This window comes from Biomphalaria glabrata, chromosome 17 (genome assembly GCF_947242115.1).
Source record: "Biomphalaria glabrata chromosome 17, xgBioGlab47.1, whole genome shotgun sequence".
NCBI classification, from domain to species: Eukaryota; Metazoa; Mollusca; class Gastropoda; family Planorbidae; genus Biomphalaria; species Biomphalaria glabrata.
The window spans coordinates 5,649,350-5,664,449 of record NC_074727.1 but is presented as its reverse complement, the minus strand read 5'-3'; the positions used below and the strand labels follow the sequence as shown (position 1 = coordinate 5,664,449).

The window sequence follows — 15,100 nt, the reverse complement described above, 5'->3', positions numbered from 1 at the left end:
TTTCTCTGATGGATAATAACCATAACTTTTAACAATTGTGCATGATCTACCAGGAAAATTGAAAGGATCTTTTTTGTAGAGCATGATAATAAGCCAATATATTTCGTTTTATAAGGAAAGTATGGCTTGTTTACAAAACAATTTATGAACTGCATTATAAAATATGACGGCATTCGTGGTTTGAGAGATTGTTAAACTACGCCTAGAAATTGGAGGATCGATGGGAATATATACCCAAAAGAGACAAGAAAATAAGTTGGGGTAAAGCTAGATACAATGTTGCTCACATTTTAAGTAGAGAAATGAAGCCATTTTCTGGCGCTTAAAAAAAGATGAACTTTAAATTTCCCATTAATTAATGTAAGTTCTAGTCAAACGGGTTTCTTATCAAGTTGTTTTAGGTTAAGTTCACTTAATTTATTTTTTGTACCTTTTTGTTGATGTGGCCCGCGACACGAGTGTCAGAAATTAAAATGGCCCGCAGGTCGATTTAGGTTGAGCATCACTGCAATAGTGTGATAGGAAATATTTTTTTTTATTAATTGTTTTTGTGTAACGCAACTTTCATGTCTATAAAAGGCCCATGAGGTCAAAGCAATTCACCAGATGGATTTTTCTAAGCGAAACTTGTTCATTACGTTGACTCGCAAACCAATCATAGTTTATTCTTCTTAATATTTCCTTTGTCACTACTTCTGGTGAAGTCTTCACCTTCACTGCCTTTTTTTTTTTAAACCTAGAAAACAGACAAAACCAAACCCTGTCGAATGAAATAGACGAGTAAGGCCTACGTCTGTTTTGGTGTAGCACAGGGGTTCTCAACCTGTGGGTCGTGACCCCTTTGGGGGGTCGATTGACGATTTGCCTGGGGTCGCCAAAGACCATCGAACAAGTCTGTTCTTCTATTGCTGTATGTCTGTGAGCGTGGGGGGGGGATTGTAAAAAGGGGTCGCCGAGCTTAAAAGGTTGAGAACCGCTGGTGTAGCAGGTCAACGCTCACGTCCGCTGTTTACAGACAGGAATGACATGTGCAGGACACACTAGGTACATTTGGTGACAAATGTATACCAAGGCATTACCAGCAAGAACGCAGCGCTGTAGAGCTGACAATTACCTGACATGAAAAGAACGAAGCCGTGACGTTATTCGTCAACGCCGTTGTGTGTAGGAGCACATACCACCATTTGATCGACACGGATACACTCTCCATTGTTACCTTTTCCCCTTGTTTTGTTTGGGCTCTCACTCATTCCTGTACCGGTTTTCACAGTGTTTGGACTAGTAAAAAAAAAAAAAGTATTTTACATTATACTGAAGCCCTGAATTTGACTCTTCTAATATAATCTCTGTGCCGAGTTTGACTTATTTGGAGTGAAGTTTATTTGAGACATTTTGTGGATGTCAATTTTGTTTCATTTATGCATTAAAAAAATGCGCATACTTTGATTTAAAATATAGACTTAGCTTGAGAAAAAAAAAATCGAAACAATGGTTTCCTCCTGTTCATTTAATGGTGAAATTACATTTGTAAACACCGACAGATAATCCGCGACTTTGAAACAATAACTAGAACCCTAGACTTAGCAGAGTTTAGGTTTCTAAGTAATATGCATATCTAGATTATCACGTAAGTCACTATTAGGCCAATTTTCTGTTTTCATCAAAAGAGTGGAGAAAGAGAGAGAGATTAGAGAAAGAGAAGACAGAGACGTAGGACGTAATCATCTTCTTTTTTGAAGTAACGTCTGTATTATATAAGATAAGAAACGTCTGTAATTTTATAATAAAGAAATCGGACAAAAACATGATCTATCAATATTTAATATTGCATGCCTAAGTATAACAATGGTGTTCAATACAAACTATGTCTAAACTACATTACCGTAAGTGTATGATTCTCGCCATAAGCGCTTCACTGTTATTATTGATTATTAATAACTTATTATTTTCGTTGCAACCCTATACGCCTTTGAGAGTTTCATCAAACATAAGGGTCTTGGTCTCAGAGTTCAATTTAAAAACGCAAACGAATGGAGAAAGAGGCCTTGAAGTCCAATCAAACAACAGTATTCCAGAACCGAAGTTTCTCAAGTCAGAGTTAGGGAAAGCTGGCTATGATGATGGAGCCAAACCATCCTTCTTAAACTTAAGTTTAGAATTGAAGCTTTCAAAGTCTGCGTCGAAGAAAATCTCAGAAGCCAGAGTTCAATCAACACTTCGGAGCGCGAATTCAGTGCCACACTCTAAGAAAGGGACATCAGTAATACCAGCCTGGAGCGTTACAATGAAGGACTTTGTCAATTGTTGGAATGTCTCCACTTATTTAGGTAAGTGATCTTTCTTAGAGTGAACGTCCACTGTGCTACAGCTTTTAAAACATACCTTTATATAAACTTTATATAAACTAGTATAAAAGTTGTAAATTAAAATTAAATTATGGCTTTTATAAAGCACCGCTTTCATGCTTATAGCATGCTCAGAGCGCTTTTGGTCCAATCTCAGTTGTGGGATGGGGGGGGGGGGGGAGGGGGTATCTAGGAGAAGGTTTTTCCATGCTGCCTTTAGGCGCTCAGTAAACACAACTCTGCCCGAGTCGGGTGTCGAACCTCGAGCCCCCTTCATAGGTAGACAAGCCAAGCTAAGTTCAAGCGCATTGGTCCAATCTCACCACGCTTGTTCACGATGTTCCCCGTAGGCTACTAAGATAACAGAGAGAGAGAGAGAGATAGAGAGAGAAAGAGTAGAAAGAGAGAGAGATTAGAGAGAGAGAGATGAGAGAAAAAGAGTGGAGAGAGAGAGAAGAGAGATTAGAGAAAGAGAAGACAGAGAGAGAGAGATGGAGAGAGAGAGAGAGAGAGATGCTGGAAGCAGGTAAACATTGAAAGAAAAATCTTCAGACTAAAAAAAAAAAGTAGCAATAATCGATTTTCACTGAAAGACATGACAAATATTCTTTTTTAATAAGCCACTTTGCTTTCGTATCGCCATCAGTGGGACGTTTCCAACCAAAGTTTACAGAGTTCACTCCAAAGGAACTGGCTTTCATGTTCCCCTCTCTCCAAGAAGGTGGGGTATTTACCCCGTCATCCTGCACCCAGGACCAGAAGGCGGCCATCCTCATACCTTACAGGGACCGTTGGAAACATCTGCACACGCTACTTCCGGTTCTCATACCGCTGTTGATGAGACAAAACGTGGCCTTCAGGATATTTATAATTGAACAGGTAAATTACAAGATAATAACAGTAATCAAATTATAACATTATATGAAAGAGTAATTAATAGAGCAGCCAAGGGTTGTTACTCATCAAGGTAATTATACACAAAATGAAGTGTCAACAATGTTAACAGGTCTAGCAGTGTTTTCCAAACTATTTTCTGTAACGGGACACCTCACACATTCGGAGAATTTGTCAGAACACTTTTGCTCATTTAAAAGCTTATATTATTTCACTTTGTCTGTCAGGTACAAATTTTGAACATGTTATTTCTCCACTTCCCATTCTCAGATCAAGTTGAAACGTAAAACAATCATTGATTGATCCTAACAAAACATGAATCAATCAAAAAAAAAAAACAACAACAGTTAGTTAGATAGTGGTAATTCATTAATTTTGTTTGATATTGAAAAAAGGAAATAAATATTACAGTATTGAGATACATGTGTCTGTTAATGTTGAATTCTTCCCGTTTGATAAGCTTTGTGTTTTTTAAAGTATTTTTTGGATTGTGATTTTTTTTTGTTTTGTTTTATAAGTTAGTATTTGTATAAGTTACTACTATAAGTAGTACAATGATTTTTCCATTCGTTATTACAAAGCTTATATAAATTCACTCTGTCAGTCTGGTAAGAAGTTTTTACACATCCAATCTCGGATCAAACTGAAATTTTCCGTTATTTCTTTTACCCGACAACACAAGAATCAATTAACCAAATAAGTCAATTAACTATTGGTAATTAAATATTTTGTTTGGTATCTCAAACAAGGGAAATAATTTGTACATGACTGACGTGGTGGTATAAGCTAAATTATTCCCCTTTATAGGCCGTCGTCTGAGTCTTAATGAAAATAACACGAAAACTAGGACGTGACTATAGAAACAATAGATAACTTTACAATCTTACATACTCATAAGCTCTCCACTAGCAAAGTGGTTACCGTGTTGGCTTGAGAAGTCTGAGACGGCTTGAGCCATGAGTTCGAATTCATGTCGTTTTTTTAAAAAATAAATGTCTCTTTGTTGTTAGTCTAGATCTATTACGAATTTAATTACATGACTGATCCAATACCCTAATCGATAAAAGTAAGCTTAATATAAGCCTTTTTTTTTAAAATAAATACTTAAAAAAATATTTTCTTGTTTTATTTGTTGACTCACAGGAGCTACCAGGGGAGTTCAACAAAGGTGCCCTTTTCAACGCTGGTTACCTGGAGGCTCTGAAGGTTGAGGACTTTGACTGCTTCATCTTTCACGACGTGGACATGGTCCCAGTGAACGACAGGAACCCCTACAGGTGTGACAGTCAGAACCCAGTTCACCTGGCGGCCTACGTAGACAAGTTTAAGTACGAGTAAGTTGTTATCTCTATATTGTTATTATTTGTAACGTTGAATGCCTTTGTAGCTCTTTTGCTTTGTGGTAAAAACAAATAAAATTGTTTAATTGTTATTGCTCCATTCAGCATTCAAATGTGGATTACACACCGTCCCAATCTTCCCTATCAGCAACCATTGGAGGCCTAATGCCGAAATCTTGGTTAAAATCATGTCTGTTGATGCCCGTGCAAGTTTTCTTGACATTATCTGCTACTTACCCCAAAGTAAATCTTTTCGATACACATTTATTTTTGGCTACACTTAGATCTAAGTAAGTCTTTTCGATAGAGATTTATTTTTGGCTACACTTAGATCTAAGTAAGTCCTTTCGATAGAGATTTATTTTTGGCTACACTTAGATCAAAGTAAGTCCTTTCGATAGACATTTATTTTTGGCTACACTAAGATCAAAGTAAGTCCTTTCGATAGAGATTTATTTTTGGCTACACTAAGATCAAAGTAAGTCCTTTCGATAGAGATTTATTTTTGGCTACACTAAGATCAAAGTAAGTCCTTTCGATAGAGATTTATTTTTGGCTACACTAAGATCAAAGTAAGTCCTTTCGATAGAGATTTATTTTTGGCTACACTTAGATCTAAGTAAGTCCTTTCGATAGAGATTTATTTTTGGCTACACTTAGATCAAAGTAAGTCCTTTTGATAGATATCTATTTTGGCTACACTAAGATCAAAGTAAGTCCTTTCGATAGAGATTTATTTTTGGCTACACTTAGATCTAAGTAAGTCCTTTCGATAGATATCTATTTTTGGCTACACTAAGATCAAAGTAAGTCCTTTCGATAGACATTTATTTTTGGCTACACTAAGATCAAAGTAAGTCCTTTCGATAGAGATTTATTTTTGGCTACACTAAGATCAAAGTAAGTCCTTTCGATAGAGATTTATTTTTGGCTACACTAAGATCAAAGTAAGTCCTTTCGATAGACATTTATTTTTGGCTACACTAAGATCAAAGTAAGTCCTTTCGATAGATACCTCCTATGACTGCAGTTAGATCATTGTATCTCTTTCAGCGAATCTCTTGTCTCTATCCAAGGCAAAAGACAGCGAGGAATGGAAAAATAAGGTCCAACAGACTAAGGTTTTCCCAAACTTTTTCCTTAACGGGACGCTTCACACATTTTGAGTATTTAGCGGAACACTTTGCTTATATTCTTTTTTAGAGAGGTTAATTCACGTGGTGGCCTACTAGTTAATTATTTCAGTAGCTCGTGCAACACATATTCACGAACTCGCGGAACACTAGGGTTCCGCGGAACACAATTTGGGAAACACTGGACTAAAGGATAAGTGAAGGTGGAGATCTTTGAAATTGTCGTAAGAATTCACTCGAAGGCTCTTGGAACTCTAGCTTCCTTTCATCGACCTATCTGAACCATTGTTCTGTCTGGAAGGGATCCAAGCAGATGCAAATTAGTTACATCCCTATTACCAATGGCTGGTATCCCAAGAATTTCGGCTTAGAAGCGAGGCCGAGCACACAGGAGAACATCTCCCATATTGCTTCCCTGCACCACATCAGCCGCGAGGGTATCCGCCATGAAAAAGGCCCCACGGTAAGAGGTTAGTGTCATGTTGGTGCTCTCTTCCATTCCAGCAAGTGCAATGGACTCGGTTCTTAAGCATCCCAAAGGTTTCTGTTTTTTCTTCCCTATTGGTCTAATTGTCTCCTCTAATGACAGTTTCCATGCTGGTGCCAAGTAGAGGCTGAGAAACATTGTCCTCACTTAGATCAAACATTTCTAAGTGATCCGTTTTTTGCTACTTTAGGCACGCGGTTGAGCAGATCGTTTAAACAGCCTGTCAGCTGTAGAATTCTCGTGCTCGAGACTTGGTGTCAGCTGCTGCACGAGAAGTTGCATCATTCACGTGATCATTATCTGTAGAAGTGTTAGTTGAATCATTAATAAAAATAGGCCTAAAAGTTATATTTATTGGACACAAATACATATTCATTTTATACTGTTAAGAAAAATCTTTAGCATTTAGGCACAATTAACTTGGTTGAATTTAGTCAAACTTCTTTTAAAATCGAGTCTATACTTTATGATATGGAGATCCATAAAATAACAAGGTTTCAAAGATAGTTTGTGTGGAAACACAAACTCAAAATCGGCCCCCAAAGTGGTCCACCCAGACATGTTAAAAGGCAGAAAGAATATCAGATTAAAATTCTATCAAAGACAAATGACAGAGAAGAATGGAGAAAGAAGGTTGACAGATATTGTGTAGTCCCCCAATGGTCCAGCAGACCTAGGGATAGGTGAAAGTGAAGGTGGAGTTAGATGTGAACCTGGCCTAACTGATGTCATATAATGATTATCTAATTGATCTAATTGTTTTGTAAAGGGTCAATCTCTTATTCAAGGCCTCAAGGTAAAAATACGTTTCCGTAAAAATAAATTTCCTTTAGTTCTAAGGCAGTGGCGCCGCGCAGCAGTTCAGTAAGACTGAGACTAAGACTAAGACTAAGACTAAGACTAAGACTATATATAAGACTATATATAAGACTACTAAGACTAAGACTAAGACTATATATAAGACTATATATAAGACTAAGACTGCTTTATTGATCCTTATGGAAATTTGTTGTGATTACAAGGACTCTTTTCTCATTTGAAGACAACACAACAGAAACATACACATAAATACAACAGACACAACATAAAGAGTTATTTCATCGACTACACACAGACATCTTGGTCCTTTTCATGTTTCCTGATCAACGAGTGGCGTTGATATAGTCTGACCGAGTGAGGTACGAGCGAGTTTTTGTACCGCTCGGTTCTTGTCTTGATTGACAGAAGTCGCCCACTCCGCGACGACTTTACGTAGTTAGCATTAGTATGGAACGGGTGGCTGTTGTCTTCCAAGATTTTTCCGATTTTTCTTCGACATTTTCGTTCAAAAAGTTCATTTAAATATGGTTGTGTTGTGAATGCAATTTTTGATGTCTTTTTTTTATAATGTTTTCTAGGCGGCGCAACAGGTTAGATTTTAGATGAAGCATTGCCTTGCCAACAAGTTATTCCGTATGTTAGAAGATTTTGCATAGTCGCGCCGTAATAAAAATTATCTAGGGTCTCCTCTCTTAGTTTAAAGCTATTGAGATAATATGAAAAACTACTTATTAATTGTTTTTTTTTTAAATTATGTTCCACTTATATGCATACTAAATAGATTTTTTTTCAAACGAGCCATTTTGCTACTTTCCTTTTTGTCCAGGCCATTCTACGACGGGCTGTTCGGAGGTGTGGTCGGATTCACCAAGTACCAGTACGAACAGGTTAACGGTGCTTCCAACATGTACTTCGGCTGGGGCGCGGAGGACGATGATTTGAGAGATCGGTAAGTGATTGATCAAGATCTTTACTTATCTTATAAATTACAGACGCCCCTTCAAAGGAGAAGATAATTACGTCCTACGCGCATCCACAAGTTAATCCAGTGGTGCATGGTCATTAGAGACTCTGCTAAGTCATTGCTTCCCTATGGAATGACGGAGCAAGTATTCGAACCTGTCCTAGTATTTGGAATAAGAAATGTGCTTATTAACAATATTTCGATATTTTTGAGTAATAAACCTAAGACGTCTGTCCTTGCGAAGAAATACAAAGAAACAGTGTGGTATATGGCTTCGGTTTTTGAACTCTTTTGAACAAAATCATTGAGCGACGAGAGCGAGGACCAGTCAACTGAAGTGCTACAGTCAATGAATCCTGAATGTTCGTCGGCAAGTCGACGACTGGGATTTTTAATTTTGGGCTCCATGTGTGCCACTGAGTTCACCCAGCTCTAATGAGTACTTGACATTAGTTGGGGAAAAGTAAAGTCGCTTGGTCGCTGTGCTGGCCACATGATACCCTCGTTAACCATGGGCATTAACCGAAGCGTTACCTTTTTATTTATTCTCACTTATTGAAGATCGAAGTATGGATAGGAACAGTCTCCTTTGTGAGGTTGCTGTAATAACCAAAGTTTCGTGTAGACCCTCTGTCACGGAAGAATGTGTGTATGTATGTATAATCTATTTTTACAATCTGCGCGAATGACCGGAAGTGTGTTTTGTTGTCAGACAGAGACCAGCGTGTGTGTGATATGCAGTAAAGCTGATTAAAGTTTATGTGTTTGATCTAGTGGTTTCATTGTTTTATTTCGTTAACTAAAACTGAACCAGGGACACCTAGACGTATCGAGACCTAAGGTAGATTCTATAGAGTTATTATTATAGATATAATAAGGAATCTGTGACACCATCTCTTCCCACTTTGAGACCCTTCTTCCGAATCTAGTAGTAAGTAGCGTAAATGGCGTGGATGTGCTTGTTATAATGTTTGAACCTTAAAAGAATTATATTACAAGACAGCTTCAAGTAGCTTACAGTTTCTTCTTTCCACAGGGTTTTCAAGAAAAATTTCACAATCGTTCGGAGACCAGAAGGTTTTTATAACATGATCAAACACAGTCACGGAAAGTCTCAGTGGACTCCCAGTCTCGAGAGGTACGTGTCTTGGTGAGGTACTGACGTTAGAACATACGTGTATGGTCTTTGGGGTCTTATAGGAATAGCGCAGCACGGTACTTTATGACGCATCACTCTCACGAGAAGTTGATAACTGTCTAGCTAAGGTAGGTAGCGCCTTCTAACGCCTGCAAGCAAGAATGTGAAATAAATCGCGCCAGCTGTCTACAAAATTCAGTGTCTACCAAGCAGTGTTTCCCACTGTTTTTGTATGGTTCTGAGACCTGGGTGCTCAATAAAAGGCATCTAAGGCTCCCCGAACGCTTTTATCAAACGTGCCTCCGCCCCATATTGGGCATACGCTGGCAGGAATACCTTACAAATAGCCATCTTCGGCTGGAGGCTGATTTGGACAGCACAGAAGCACTACTTACCATACGACAGCAGCTGCGCTGGGTCGGACACCTATCCCGCATGGAGGACCGTATACCGATTGTGATCTTTTTTTTGGCGAGCTTTAAGAAGGACGGCATAACAGAGATCCCCATCTTAAGCGTAATAAAGATCAACTCAGACGCTGTTTGGCCCTTACTGGCATGGAAGAAAGTAGCTGGCAGCAGATGGCCCCTGAAAGGGCAGTTGAAAAGGTCTCACGAAGGCCCGGGATCACACATTTGAGGCCCAGAGAAAAACCCTGGTAGAAGTCATGTGAAAATAAAACTTTAAAAGAACCCCGCAGGTTAACAGCTTTGCCTGCATCAGATGTGGAAACATAATGCAGGTCAGAACTGGGTTTGCATAGCAATGTGAAACACTACACTCAGCTTTAATCTTCAGAATCAAGGACATTGCCATTATCATAAAAATAGAGGCCAACTGGAGGCCCTTGCCCTAACTATTTAGTATGATATAAATTTTGTTTAAAGATTTTTAACAAAGGAAAGATAAACTCACACAAATTGGGACTCTCTTTGACGTAGGTAATCCCGCTGGAGCGAGCTCTCTCCAAAGAGATGGGTCTTGGGCGATGTCACGGATGAATGTCTATGTATATGTGTATATTCTATTTTTACAAGTGCTCGAATGACCGGAAGTGTGTTAGTTGTCTGAAAGAAAAGGGAGACCAGCGTGTGATGTGTGCCATGAAGTATAATACAGTTTCTGTGTTTTGATCGAGTTATTAAGTGTTTGATATAATTACAGTTGAACCCAGAAAATACCTAGACTTGGAGAGAAGCTATTGTAGTTTCTAGAGGGCTATTGAAATATAGATATAGTAAAAAGTTGTAACAGACGACTTCCAAATCCTCTTCCCAGCTGGTGTCCACAGATTTTATGTCTTCTAAGAAGGTGCCAGGTAACACGCGGACTGTTTTCTTTTCGCTCTACTCTTTTCGGCTTTCATTTTGGAACATTCAATAATGTCTTTGTATGTTTGTTCACAGTTTAAAAGTTTCCCTTTCAGACCATACGTCTATAGGGTAGATGATGTTAAGGTCATCAGTTTTTTTGCCAACGTTTGACGAATAGGGTGTCATGTGGCCAGCAAAACGACCAACCGCCTTTACTTTCCCCAACTTAAGTCCATTAGAGTTGGGTGGACTCAGGGGCGCCCTGAAAATACTGAAATTCAAAATCCCAGTCATCACCGAGATCCGAGCCCAGGACCCCATGGTTCTGAAGCCAAGCGCTTAACCATTCAGCACATGAAATATTCTTCTTTCTTTTATGTCTCACTTGTTTAGCTGGCTATTTGTGAATGTTCTTTTACGCTTAGTATTTTTTTGCCCCCAGGTTTAAAGTGTATTCTAAACGTTACGAGAGACAAGATGTTGATGGACTCAACTCCATCGTTTACCATCAGCGTGACTTGAACATCTTCCCATTGTATACCTGGATAAAAATTTGGATCAACACCACGGAATTATTAGAGGTGAGAGCCATCTTTTCTGTCATCTCAAGTGCGCTCAGAGTTTAAGCCCTCGAAGTTGTTTTCCTGTTTAAATATTGCACAGTTATTTTAAAGATTTGTAACTGTCCTGATTTTAAAAAAAAAGACATTATAGAAGTAATACCGTAATTGTTTCGCTGTTATGTGGCAGGCAAAGCAAAGTTGATGTTTTTAACAATTATTATTATTATAGCTTTTATATATTGCTACTTTCATGCTTATATAGCATGCTCAGAGCGCTTTTGGTCCAATCTCATTTGTGGACCAAGTGGGGGGAGGGGGTATTTAGGAGTTGGTTTTCCGTGCTGCCTTTAGGCGCTCAGTAAACACAACTCTACCCGAGTCGAGCCCCCTTCTAGGTAGCCAAGCCAAGTTCAAGCGCACTTGGCCTCTCGACCACGCTTCCCACTAGGAACAACACCTCATTTGACAATAAGTTCATGGAACCTGGAGAGTGGAAGGTGGAACATGGAAGGTGGAACATGGACGCTTATAAAGCAGACGAAGGGCCAGGTTTAAGGAACGGCAGTCTGGGCTACAGCCCCCAGGGCATTCCACAAGCCTAACCCACAATCCATTTTTCGACGTGTTAGCAACTACGGGGTTATTGTACACATTGTTGTTCACATGTTTACCAACATTACTATAAAACTTACAGTTGACTAAACTGTCTTGGTGAAGAAGTGTCCGCTTGTTATATATTCGTTATCGAAGCAGGACGTTTTGGCGCCGCCGTTTTGGCGCCGCCGTTTTGGCCCCGCCGTTTTGGCGCGAAGGTCGTTTTGGCGCGAGCCGTTTTGGCGACGGGACGTTTTGGCGCGAAATACATTATGTACATTTATTGTATTATTTCTTTTAAAAGAATTATTCATATCTATGTTTTGCATGAGTGTTTGTGTTAAGACATATTTTTCACGTACTTAATGTAAATGTGTGTTTGTGTTTCACATCATTTTCTTAAACATTTTGGCTTGTGTATGTGTGCTTATTAAGAGGCACACTTTTATTTTCAAAAAAGTTTTTAAAGATATTACTTTAAAATTAAAAACAAAAATCGCGTGAGAGAGAGGAGGGGTGGAGGAAAGAGTATATACAAGGAGTGAAATGTGAGCAGAAGAGAGGGGCCGGGATAGGTGTCACATGTAATGACCATTACCAAGGAGATGATCGCCAGTTGCATGACGCCAACGACCAGTGCTCAGTGCTGGTCTTGTCTTCATTTGTTTAACTCTACCTGCGTCAATGCGAGATGTGTCACCCAAATCACCCCTACCCAATTTCTCAAAATATATCTATTCACGTTAGAGTTTGTACTGACCACATTCCGTGTCTTGATCTTTACTATGTGTGGAGTTATCGTCGTCATTCAGCGTATTAGAGCTTTAGATGTTAATATGGTTTTTGTTATATTAAAGTGTGACACTTAGCTAGTTCGTATATTAAATGTCATCCAGTGCGATTAGCAGAACTCACATATAGCATGTCATTACCATTCAGGAATCTGCTTATTATAGGCCTATATTCATGAAATAGGCAAAACCTTTATAATTAAAAAAAAAAATTCGCTGATCGGTGTTAAAATTCATACTATACATACAATATTATGATAGAGTGAAATAAACAATGTTATAAAAGCTACGTGCTTATTAAATTATCGTCAAATGATATCTCGCGCCAAAACGTCCCGTCGCCAAAACGGCTCGCGCCAAAACGTCCCGTCGCCAAAACGGCGGGGCCAAAACGGCGGCGCCAAAACGGCGGCGCCAAAACGTCACGTACCGATTCGTTATATATTCCGAATTTACTAAATTGCGTAAACATAAAAAAAACAACAACAAATATATGAAATAATTGTAATTTTTTTTTAAACGAAGGAAAATTAAATTAAATTTTATAAATAGGCTACTCTCTTTCTTTTATAATATGGCAAGTTTTTAGATAGTAGTATTTTTTTTTTATTAATAAGTAGCTTTTTATTAAAGCTTTAGAAAAAGTGTAGGGACCTCCACAAAATTTCTGCTCCGGGTCCTCCAAAAACTTAAATCCGGTCCTGGCATATGATGTTAAGGTCATCTGTTTCTATGACCCACGACTAAGCACCTTTACTTTCCGAAACTAATATCAGGTACCCATAAAATTAGGGTGGATTCAGGGGCGTCCTAAATATCCCGAAATTTAAAAAAAAAAAAAAATTCACTGAGACTCGAACCCAAGGCCCCCTTGGTTCAGATGAATTAGCGCTTTACCACTCATTCACCACCTATTAAAATAATAGTTTCAGCTCCACAAAGTCACATAATCATTCAACACCTTACACTACAAACTTGAAAACACACACACATACACAAACACGCACGCACGCAGACACACACACACACACTCACACACACACACACACAAAGAACCGTGTATTGATGTGGGCTGATTTTTTTCCCATTGCAGACTGTGCCTAGCTATCTCAGGGCTGGCTCCATGGCTGACTTCAAATATCTGAGACTGTCAACGAAGACTAAAAGGAAGACATGAAGGACTTTGAGTGCGCTCCAAGCAAATAGCAGAAAATCATGACAATTGGCAGCGACAACAGCTGAAATGTAGCTGAAGAATAGTGCTTGTCAAACGTTCGCTAAGTTAAAAATTGCAAGTGTAAATTTTCTGGGACGAAAAGTTTAAAGCTGGTCGTCAGGAAAGGTTTTTGTCTTTGTCAGTCATCACAACATTAGTGAAAGTACTGTCAGTGACATCTGACAGAGAAAGTGATGTCAGTACAAAGGAAAGTGTTTGTTGCAGAAGGCAAAGAACTTTGAAGGCAGTATTCCATACTGTCCTAATCTTTGATTTGTAGTTTTTGGGTAATTGTCCATCAATGTGTATCAATGTCTTCCTTTCCTTATTGGTTCCTTTAGATTTTTACAAATTACTGTCAGTCTGTCATTCTGTCTGTCTGTCTCATAGGCCCATTCTCGGATCAAATTGAAATCTCGCAAGATTATTTTTTGTACCTGACAAAACCAGAATCGATAAAAAGATATAACGACTTAGTTAATCAACTATTGGTAATGAATTATTTTGTTTGGTATTGAACAAGGGAAAGAACTTGTACTTGACAGATGTGTTGGCATAAATTGAATTAGTCCCCTTTATACCTTGTGTAGAGAAGTTGCTAAAAGAATTGAACCTACCAAAAGATAACTATAACACCTTCTATTCTCATAAGCACTTCGCTGGCACAGTGGTTAGTGTATTGACTTGAAGAGGCTTGAGCCCTCGAGTTCCAATTTAAATCGTACAACTTTTTTTCTACTTAATAAAATACATTTAAAAAGCGATCACAGTTCCCTTCACCCAGACAATTCCATTCTTTCTCAGAGCGCCTCGATTTGTAGCAAAAAAAGTAACTTTTTTTTAGAAGTCCCGTAAAGAGAAAGCCTTTTTTGATTTTGTGTTGAAGAGTTATGTATATCTGATGTCACCGGTTACCCTACATTGTGATTGCTAAGTTTGGATGCAAGGCTACATTGTATTGTCTGAAAGTGAACCATTTTTTAAATTTAATTACGTAAGCCGTTTCTCCATGAAAATACACTCCCTTTTGTAACAATACGTACCTATATGTAAGGGAGATAATATGTAACAAAACTTATTGTATACGTTCTGGTAACATTTATGTAAAGTTACATTCAGTTTTGAAAGTGTCAATATAATGCTAACAAATATATATGTATTATTTATTCTTGCAAATGTTTACCAATGTTTTGTTTTTAATTTTTTTAAAACATTTTCCCATAGCATCTATTCTATCATTACATTTTTGTATCGCAACGCTTCGTCTTCGTGTTTCTTCCTTACTGTGAGTTGACGGTCGCTGTAACAGACTTATGTATGAGTTGTGATGCGGATGTGGAAAGAACAGACGACAGATTCACTTTTAATAAGAAACGTTTCCAGAAAGATGCGAAGGTAGTGATGAAGTAGCAATGTGGTAGTGGTGTGGTAGTTATATGACGATGATGTGGTAGTTATATGATGATGATGTGGTAGTTATATGACGATGGTGTGGTAGTTATA

General features: G+C 38.4%; 1 protein-coding gene across 1 annotated transcript; it reads left to right on the top strand.

The window, feature by feature from the left end:
- The first annotated feature begins 1,762 nt into the window (after positions 1-1,762).
- Positions 1,763-14,420, top strand: LOC106060438 (beta-N-acetyl-D-glucosaminide beta-1,4-N-acetylglucosaminyl-transferase-like). Its single transcript, XM_056016464.1, has 7 exons — positions 1,763-2,327; positions 2,992-3,224; positions 4,383-4,573; positions 7,845-7,967; positions 9,019-9,120; positions 10,876-11,014; positions 13,475-14,420. Exons 1-7 carry the CDS (start codon positions 1,865-1,867, stop codon positions 13,556-13,558), a joined length of 1,335 nt encoding a protein of 444 aa, XP_055872439.1. The 5' UTR covers positions 1,763-1,864; the 3' UTR covers positions 13,559-14,420.
- Positions 14,421-15,100: the final 680 nt, after the last annotated feature.